The sequence below is a fragment of the Babylonia areolata genome, chromosome 5, assembly GCF_041734735.1.
Source record: "Babylonia areolata isolate BAREFJ2019XMU chromosome 5, ASM4173473v1, whole genome shotgun sequence".
Taxonomy (NCBI): Eukaryota; Metazoa; Mollusca; class Gastropoda; order Neogastropoda; family Buccinidae; genus Babylonia; species Babylonia areolata.
In genome coordinates, this window is record NC_134880.1 from 27,919,851 (window position 1) to 27,929,850 (window position 10,000).

The 10,000-nt window shown below is 41.9% G+C and overlaps 1 protein-coding gene across 9 annotated transcripts in view; it reads left to right on the forward strand.

Moving 5' to 3' along the window:
- Positions 1-10,000, forward strand: part of LOC143282012 (high affinity cAMP-specific and IBMX-insensitive 3',5'-cyclic phosphodiesterase 8A-like) — a 215,842-nt gene that overhangs the window by 185,715 nt on the left and 20,127 nt on the right. For all 9 annotated transcript variants that reach the window (XM_076587421.1, XM_076587422.1, XM_076587419.1 and 6 more), the window contains exons 10-12: positions 1,874-1,938; positions 6,285-6,370; positions 7,928-8,101. In XM_076587421.1, coding sequence (XP_076443536.1) covers positions 1,874-1,938; positions 6,285-6,370; positions 7,928-8,101 — 325 coding nt within the window. The remainder of the gene's footprint in view (positions 1-1,873; positions 1,939-6,284; positions 6,371-7,927; positions 8,102-10,000) is intronic.

Consider the following 10,000-nt stretch of genomic DNA (forward strand, 5'->3'; position numbering starts at 1 on the left):
GACAACGATAGCAATAATGAGAGTAATAAAGTGATGATGATGATCAGGAAGATGAGGAAGAGCATTGTGATGATGATGATGATGATGATGATGATGACGACGACGATAATGATAAACCATTTCTGTAGCCCACCCTTCTGTCATATCTATTTATCATGTCCTGTATTTTTGAAATCACGAGAATATTACAAATTCAAAGATATCTCGACAACACAATCTTTTTGATTGTGCGATATACAAAGAAAATTACACCTTTCTTCATGACAGTCGAGATTATTGTGTGGATTATTTTTTTAACACGGGTCATATTCAACAGCCGTGGGGCAAGAATGATTTCGCAGTTAATTAATTCCTGGTGCTTGCAACTAGTGCAGCCTGTGTCCTTTTGTTTGTTTGTTTGTTTAGTTTTCGCTGATACATTTCCATCAGCAAAGAAAAGATAATGACACTTCAACGCCATAAAGAGTGTTTGTAGTTGAGTCGAATTAAAAACTCGTTTCGCTAATAGGGTGGGGTGGGGTGGGGGTGGGGGGGGGGGGGGGGCACAGTGTTTAACAGAATGGATTAATTCATACTTCTATTTACCTGACTGCCAAACACAGGAGATAAATAACACTGGAACTTGCATCTTCGGTTTCGATATACGTGTTCGAATTCCTTGACAGGAAATCAGAAATTGTACAGACTTCACAAAATCATGAAAACCACTTCAGAAAAGCAGGTATAAAATGTTGCTGTGGTTTTGTTGTTTTGTTGTTGTTGTTTTTTGTTTTTTGTTTTTTTTGTTGGTATTTTTTGGTGGTTGTTGTTGTTTTAATCGAAAGTGATCTTTAAAAAAAAATTAATGAGGCTGCCTATGGTGCACCACTGATCTCTCACTCATTGAATTTTAATACACAGCTTTATCAGGAACACGTGCAACATGAACAGCAATTTTTTACCGGAAGTGCACGTGCATCTGCAAGAATACACCCCTGGTTAAGAGCGATACACATAATGTAGGCTATAAACACCACTGTTTGCCAGAAATGCAGCATCATTTCAACATCCACCCCCACCCCCACCCCTGATCCCCCATCAAGAAAACAAAAAGTGAGAGCTCCGCCTAACTCGTCCTTCACAATTCGTGAACCAAGTATGTTAAGGAGATGTCTTTGAGCAAGGTGGCAGAATGGTTAAAACCCCTTCAGTGCCAGGGGGAAAACAGAAGAAAGTGTTGTTTCAGGTCATAAAACATTATCCAAAACAATAAGCCTTAAACTGAGAAAAATGGTCTGGAGATATACCACTTTGGACAAACTGAATTTTCAGCCTTCCAGAGCTATTTCCCCCCTTTTTTCTGATGACGTCATCAGTGACGTCACTATCCACGTACGTAATACGTTGATGGCGGTCAAGGGTATTTTAAGACGCTCGTCTGTCAGCACAGTGTCCGTCAGTGTCGGGTTGGACCCTCGCCCTTTAACCCAAGTATGACTGGACAATCGAACCGGGAGTCTAGTCGTTCGGTTGAGACGATAAACCGAGGTCCCGTGTGCAGCACGCATTTAGCGCACTGAAAAAAAACCCAAAAAAACCCACAAGAACCCATGACAACGAGAGCGTTGTCCTCTGGGCCAAAATTCTTCAGAAGAAATCCACTCGGATAGGTACACAAATATCATGCACTCCAGGCCTGACTACGCGTTGGGTTATGATGCTGGTCAGGCATCTGCCTTGCAGATGTGGTGTAGTTGTATAATTATGGATTTGTTCGGAAACAGTGGCGCCTCCTGGAGAAACTGAAACTGAAGCTGAATTAATTAAGAAAATTAGGCACTTCTTCTCAAGCAGTCCCTAACTTATTGTGAACCGTGTATGTTTTGTGTTGCAGCAAGGTCAGTCAATACGTCACTGTGAAGTCAGTGTCCACGGATACCTTCAATCAGATTGCAAATGGTAAACACATACATCCTAATTGTGTTCCGTCCCTACTTCTTCTTCTTCTTTTGTTCCGTCCCTACTTCTTCTTTTGTTCCGTCCCTACTTCTTCTTTTGTTCCGTCTCTACTTATTCTTCTTTTGTTCCGTCCCTACTTCTTCTTTTGTTCCGTCCCAACTTCTTTTGTTCCGTCCCTACTTCTTCTTTTGTTCCGTCCCTACTTCTTCTTCTTTTGTTCCGTCCCTTCTTCTTTTGTTCCGTCCCTACTTATTCTTCTTTTGTTCCGTCCCTACTTCTTTTGTTCCGTCCCTACTTCTTCTTCTTTTGTTCCGTCCCTACTTCTTCTTTTGTTCCGTCCCTACTTCTTCTTCTTCTTTTGTTCCGTCCCTACTTCTTCTTTTGTTCCGTCCCTACTTCTTCTTCTTTTGTTCCGTCCCTACTTCTTCTTCTTCTTTTGTTCCGTCCCTACTTCTTCTTTTGTTCCGTCCCTACTTCTTCTTTTGTTCCGTCTCTACTTATTCTTCTTTTGTTCCGTCCCTACTTCTTCTTTTGTTCCGACCCTACTTCTTTTGTTCCGTCCCTACTTCTTCTTTTGTTCCGTCCCTACTTCTTCTTTTGTTCCGTCCCTACTTCTTTTGTTCCGTTCCTACTTCTTACGTTCCGTCCCTACTTCTTCTTCTTCTTTTGTTCCGTTCCTACTTCTTCTTCTTTTGTTCCGTCCCTACTTCTTCTTTTGTTCCGTCCCTACTTCTTTTGTTCCGTCCCTACTTCTTCTTTTGTTCCGACCCTACTTCTTTTGTTCCGTTCCTACTTCTTCTTTTGTTCCGTCCCTACTTCTTCTTCTTTTGTTCCGTCCCTACTTCTTCTTTTGTTCCGTCCCTACTTCTTCTTTTGTTCCGTCCCTACTTCTTCTTTTGTTCCGTCCCTACTTCTTTTGTTCCGTCCCTACTTCTTCTTTTGTTCAGTCCCTACTTCTTCTTCTTTTGTTCCGTCCCTACTTCTTCTTTTGTTCAGTCCCTACTTCTTCTTCTTCTTTTGTTCCGTCCCTACTTCTTCTTCTTCTTCTTTTGTTCCGTCCCTACTTCTTCTTTTGTTCCGTCCCTACTTCTTCTTTTGTTCAGTCCCTACTTCTTCTTCTTTTGTTCCGTCCCTACTTCTTCTTCTTCTTCTTTTGTTCCGTCCCTACTTCTTCTTTTGTTCAGTCCCTACTTCTTCTTCTTTTGTTCCGTCCCTACTTCTTCTTCTTCTTCTTTTGTTCCGTCCCTACTTCTTCTTTTGTTCCGTCCCTACTTCTTCTTTTGTTCAGTCCCTACTTCTTCTTCTTTTGTTCCGTCCCTACTTCTTCTTCTTCTTCTTTTGTTCCGTCCCTACTTCTTCTTTTGTTCAGTCCCTACTTCTTCTTCTTTTGTTCCGTCCCTACTTCTTCTTTTGTTCCGTCCCTACTTCTTCTTTTGTTCCGTCTCTACTTATTCTTCTTTTGTTCCGTCCCTACTTCTTCTTCTTTTGTTCCGTCCCTACTTCTTCTTCTTCTTTTGTTCAGTCCCTACTTCTTCTTCTTTTGTTCCGTCCCTACTTCTTCTTTTGTTCCGTCCCTACTTCTTCTTTTGTTCCGACCCTACTTCTTTTGTTCCGTTCCTACTTCTTCTTTTGTTCCGTCCCTACTTCTTCTTCTTTTGTTCCGTCCCTACGTCTTCTTTTGTTCCGTCCCTGCTTCTTCTTCTTCTTTTGTTCCGTCCCTACTTCTTCTTTTGTTCAGTCCCTACTTCTTCTTCTTCTTCTTTTGTTCCGTCCCTACTTCTTCTTTTGTTCCGTCCCTACTTCTTTTGTTCCGTCCCTACTTCTTCTTTTGTTCAGTCCCTACTTCTTCTTCTTTTGTTCCGTCCCTACTTCTTCTTTTGTTCCGACCCTACTTCTTTTGTTCAGTCCCTACTTCTTCTTTTGTTCAGTCCCTACTCTCCTCTTCTTCTTTTGTTCCGTCCCTACTTCTTCTTCTTTTGTTCAGTCCCTACTTCTTCTTTTGTTCAGTCCCTACTCTCCTCTTCTTCTTTTGTTCCGTCCCTACTTCTTCTTTTGTTCCGACCCTACTTCTTCTTTTGTTCAGTCCCTACTTCTTCTTTTCTTCCGTCCCTACTTCTTTTGTTCCGTCCCTACTTCTTTTGTTCCGTCCCTACTTCTTCTTTTGTTCAGTCCCTACTTCTTCTTTTGTTCCGTCCCTACTTCTTTTGTTCCGTCCCTACTTCTTCTTCTTCTTTTGTTCAGTCCCTACTTCTTCTTTTGTTCAGTCCCTACTTCTTCTTTTGTTCCGTCCCTACTTCTTCTTTTGTTCCGTCCCTACTTCTTCTTTTGTTCAGTCCCTACTTCTTCTTTTGTTCCGTCCCTACTTCTTCTTTTGTTCAGTCCCTACTTCTTCTTTTGTTCAGTCCCTACTTCTTCTTTTGTTCAGTCCCTACTCTCCTCTTCTTCTTTTGTTCCGTCTCTTCTTCTTCTTCTCTACCTGTAGGTGTCTTTTGTTTTGCACAGGTTCGTTTTCTGTGTGTGTCGTCATGTATACTGTGTTTCTGTTGTTGTATTTGTCTGTCTATCTTTCTGTTTGTCTGTTTCTTTCTCTGTGCGTCCGTTCTCTCTCTATCTCTCCCCCAATTTCTCTTTTTCTTCTTCTCTTTACCCCCCCCCCCCCCCCCCCCCCCCCCCCTCCTTGCCCCTTCAATACTATTTCCACGGTTCTTTCTTTCTGTCTTTCTTCATTTCTTCCTTTCTTTTTTATCTTCTTGTTCTCCATTCCGTAATTCCTCTTCCTTTGTTTCATTTTTTTATGACTTTCTTCTTCTTTTGTCGCATTCTTTCGTTCGTCATTTTTTTTTTCTTTCTTTGTTTTTCCTTTTTTAATTTCTTTTCTTTTTTTCTTTCTTTTTTTTCCGTGTTATCGTTTTTAACTAGTGTAACCTTTCACCGCCAATCAGTTTAGAGAACAACACTCCTTGGCACCAAAAACAGTGAAAAGATAGTGTCTAAAAATAGGTGGGAATTCCCTTGTGACGTGTACGAAACATGGCCAATCCTACTACTGAAAATTAAGAGCAGTTGGTTCGCGGATAACCTACCCATGATCCTGGTCGCGATTCAGCAACAACGAAGCTGTGCATGACTGGTGCTGAAATGCGACATTGGCGGTGAAATGATTTTAACCCTTTCACCTTCTTCTTCTTCTGCGTTCACTCGTATGCACACGAGTGGGTTTTTACGTGTATGACCGTTTTTACCCCGCCATGTAGGCAGCCATACTCCGTTTTCGGGGGTGTGCATGCTGGGTATGTTCTTGTTTCCATAACCCACCGAACGCTGACATGGATTACAGGATCTTTAACGTGCGTATTTGATCTTCTGCTTGCATATACACACGAAGGGGGTTCAGGCACTAGCAGGTCTGCACATATGTTGACCTGGGAGATCGTAAAAATCTCCACCCTTTGCCTACCAGGCGCCGTCACCGTGATTCGAACCCGGGACCCTCAGATTGACAGTCCAACGCTTTAACCACTCGACTATTGCGCCCGTCTAACCCTTTCACCGCCAAGCTCGCATTTATGCACAAGCATGGTAGAGGACCCATGCCACTGAAAGTTGACCATTCAGGGGTCTGTTATCCATGAATCTACTGCTCTTAATGTTCGGTGGTAGGATAGGCCATATTTTCTATACATCGCGGGGGGAATCCCCAGCTATTCTTAGCCACTGTTTTTTCTGTGTTATTTTGTACTCTAAATTGACTGGCGGTGAAAGGGTTAACAGTAGGTAATAGGAATATGCTTCTTTCTTTTTTCCCTTTTTTTTTTTTTTAATTCATCCTTCCTCCCCATTTCGAGTTCTTTTCCTTTGTTCGTTCCTTTCTTTCTTCCTTTCTTTGTGGTCTTCTTTCTTTCATTCTTTCATATATTTTTTTTTTTCTTCTTCTTTTTTCTTAATAGTATGTGAAATTTTGCAGACACCGCTCTTTTCACAGGAGTTCTAAATAACTGAAGATACAGTGGGGTTTTTTTTTCCACATGATTCTAAGTCCTTGAGGATAGTGTAACTACCACAGGTAGTCTACGTAATTGAAGATAGCGTTATTTCCACCGGAATTCTAATAGCCTGTAAGTAATTGAACAAATTGTTCCTCCCACAAGCAGCCAATGTAACAGAAGGCAATTCTTTCCACAGGTAGTCTAAGTAATTGAAGATATTGAAGATATTGTTCTTTCCACAGGTAATTTAAGTAATTGCAGATATTGTTCTTTCCATAGGTAGTCTAAGTATTTGAACATAACTTTCTTTTGACGGATAGACTCAGTAACTGAAGATTGAAGAAGCTGTTCCTTTCACAGGTAGTCTCCATGGCTTCCCACGCAGAAGAGAATCAGTGGCAAGGATGCATTCCAGCATTCCGTGCATCGAGGCACCCATCACCAAGGTGTGTATTTATGTGTGTGTATGTGGTGTGTGTGTGTGTGTGTGTGTGTGTGTGTGTGTGTGTGTGTGTGTGTGTGTGTGTGTGAGAGAGAGAGAGAGAGTGCGCGCGTGTGTGTGCGTGTGTGTGTGTGTGTGTGTGTGTGTGTGTGTGCGCGCGCGCCAGAATCTGTCTGTGTATGCATCTCTGTATATATATATATATATATATATTTATTTATATAGAGAGAGAGAAGCCTGACTGAATGGCATAAGAAACGAATGATGGGCGCCTAGGGTTGGCTTGACGCAGGTAGACAGCCTTTTGAGCAAATGACTGCGTATTTACAAAGCTGTCAGGGCTGGGTCTCTGACCGAGAATAGGCGATATATATCAATAGCTCGGTCTGTAAGCGAAAATACGCGCTATAAAAGTATCAGTAACTCGGTATCTGAACGAAAATAGGCGGTAGACATGAGTTTCAATACCACGGTTTCTAACCGAAGACAGTAACACTATACGTTTCGATGGCTTAGTCTGTAACCGAAGATAGTAACTATAAAGGTAACAATAGCCACGTCTCTAACCGAAGGTTGTCATTATGTAACTATTAAAAGTTCGGTATCAATCGACGATAGGCACTATAATTATATCTGTAGGTCGGTACTCTAACCGAATATAGGCGCTATATAACTATCAGTAGCTTGGTATCTAACCGAAGATTGGTGCTTTAGAGGTATCCTCAAAAGCTCGGTCATTTACAGAAGATACCTACTATATAACTATCAATAGCTGAGTCTCGTACCGAAGATAGGCACTTGGATGTACCTATAGCTCGGTCATGGACCGAGGATAGTAACCTATAAATATCAACCGATGATGGTATATAAGTATCGATAGCTGGGTCTTGCTCTCCTCTTCTTTGTTGTAAAAGATACTTTTTTCGATGTCTCAGAGGAACGCCAAGAAGTTCTTGGCTACTGGGTAAGGTTGCTCTGTGGAAGTCCTTCAACGACGAAGGTCCTTTTATTTACCTATGTGCTAGCAGCATTGACTTGAAATCGTGTACCTTGTAAATGGAGAGAGTTACCATTCATTATTGTTTGTTCATCCTCTACTCTCCCCGCCTCCTCATTATTCTTTAATCTCCAGTCGATTGCTTAAAAGGTATATGTATGATAGTTGTGTCCGACTATGACCATGAGAGCAGCAGAGGAGGCAACTACCGTCCCAAGTATCTGGGCTAGAATTTGATTACACTGGAGAGTGCCTTGCCCAAGTTACATCCCCACTCTCTCGGCCAAGAGGATTTTAGGAAAGTCGGCGTTGGGATGGTTCCCAAAGGCCACCTAATCCCCCAGGGCTGCAGCGATAAGAGGCCAGTGCAATTTTGCCTCCTAGTTTGACAGTCATAGTCCTTCACAAAAGACTAAGCTGTAAATGACTTCCCACTGCAATGGAGAAACCATTGATCACACAGCTCTCACTTTGCTGTTGGCCCAACTGTAAGCGTATTTCACGATCTGTGATACAAAGTGAGCGTTGGGCCGAATGTATCATTATCCGTGGTAACATCGGCAGGTGATCAACATGATCAACGCGGCCCAGGAGACGAGCTCCCTGACGGTGGCCCAGGCCCTGGAGAAGGTGGTGGAGATGCTGAGGACCTCGGAGCTGTACGCCCCCTACCTCCCTCCCCAGCTGGGCCGTGAGGAGGACCCCATGACCACAGACCTCGTCGGGGGACTGGTGTCGGTGGGTGTCGGGGTGGTGGTGGTGGTGGTGGTGGTGTTGGTATGAGGGTGGTGTGGAGTTGTGGTGTGGGTGTGGAGTTGTGGTGAGGTGTGGGGTGGGTGAGGAGGTGGTGTGGAGTGTGGAGTTGTGGTGGTGGTGTAGGGTTGGGGAAGGGGTGGTGTTGGTATGAAGGTGGTGTGGAGTGTGTGTTTACATGTGTGTACGGGGAGGGAGGGGGTGTTGTGTGTGTGTGAGAATGTGCCAGCAGTTCTTCATGCGTATTATCTTTATATCTTTGAAGAATTAATTAGTGTTTATCCCAAAGATAAACAGAGCTTAGTCAAAACGGATAATCCCTTCACACACACACACACACACACACAATGACTCCATATATCTAATAAACTTGCAAAAAAAAATGTCACCGAAAATGTACAAAATCCTTTCTTCAGAATAGGGATTTCTTGACGAAAATTTCGCCTTTCGGTGACCCGGAAAAAAGGAAATGGAGATGCGTATGTCCACGCGGTCTCGCTAAAAATATTCATGGAACATCCTCGAAAATCAGACGAAAGTGAATGTGCACACCCTCCCAAATATCATTATAAGTATTTGTTCGTCTTCTGACTTAAAATAAAAGTACCAAATTTACCCATTGATGAAGAAAACACCCGTTTAATCATTTGAATACCAGTGGCAGTATCTGCACCTGTGGGACTGTGAGCGTCGGTAGGCGAGAGAGTGGGGAAGAGACTGCACAACTCCTCTTCACTAAAAAAAAACCCACAAAAAACGTCACCTGTGCTGGTCAGGTATAATTATGAGGACACACACCGACAGATAAGCCTGCCTGGCTACTCGTCCGTCGGTCCGACGGGAGACTTCATTACCATTACCAGTTTTTTTTTATCCATTAAACAATTTTTTTCCAGTAAAAAATAGTTTATATATATATATATATATAAATGCATCAGAGATGATGTGAACCCACACCTCCAAAACGTATAACAAACATAGCTTTTGTTGGCGTGTTTGGGGATCAAATAACCACAATTGCCATAATATGTATTTTGTTTATATCCATATTTTGGTACCCATGTACCTTTCACGAAGACACGACTGAACTCGATGCTTACCGCGATATAAGTACCAATAACCATATCATATTTTGTTACAAAGCAATTAACTAATGCTAGATAAATGTATCTTAAGAGTAAAGATTAATGGATGAATTGCCATTCTGGAAGAAAACATTTATTGTTGAACGTTTGGGCATTCTATGATAATGTTATGACATCTGAAATATTCAATTTGTTTAGCGTTTTTATTGACATAGCACACACACACAATCCTTCGAAAATAATCATTGTAATCATATCAAAGCTCAACTGCATCTTTTCTGCGTTCAAGTGAAACTGGTTTATGATCTCTCTGTCTTTGTTACGATTATTGTCATATACCATTACCAACAGTCGGTGAAGTGAAAACAGTTCAGATATGTTTCCTCTGCGGAAGGGATTGTATGTGTGAGTTATGAAAGTTTAATTAACTGCTAGCTGTGCCCTTGGGGGGTTAGATTGTTTGATTAGAAGCTGATTTGATAATATGAACTGATTGCGGTGTGTTATTGTATGCGTTGTTTGGTTGGGGATTGCAATTTATTTGTGCATTACAGTGGAACAAATGTTTGTGTTATTTGAATGTGTCCTTGCTTGTTTGTTAGCTTTTTCAATGTTCAATTGCTTTAAATGTAAACAACATACACACAACTAACTCGGTAAAAGATGTCAAAGCATATTACTTAAATTTTACTCACCCATTTTAAACTGAAATTGTGAAAAACTGACTATTCCAATATCAGAATCGTAATAGTGCGTTCGGATGAAGGGACGTTACTCTTCACACGGTCTTTGCCGCTAA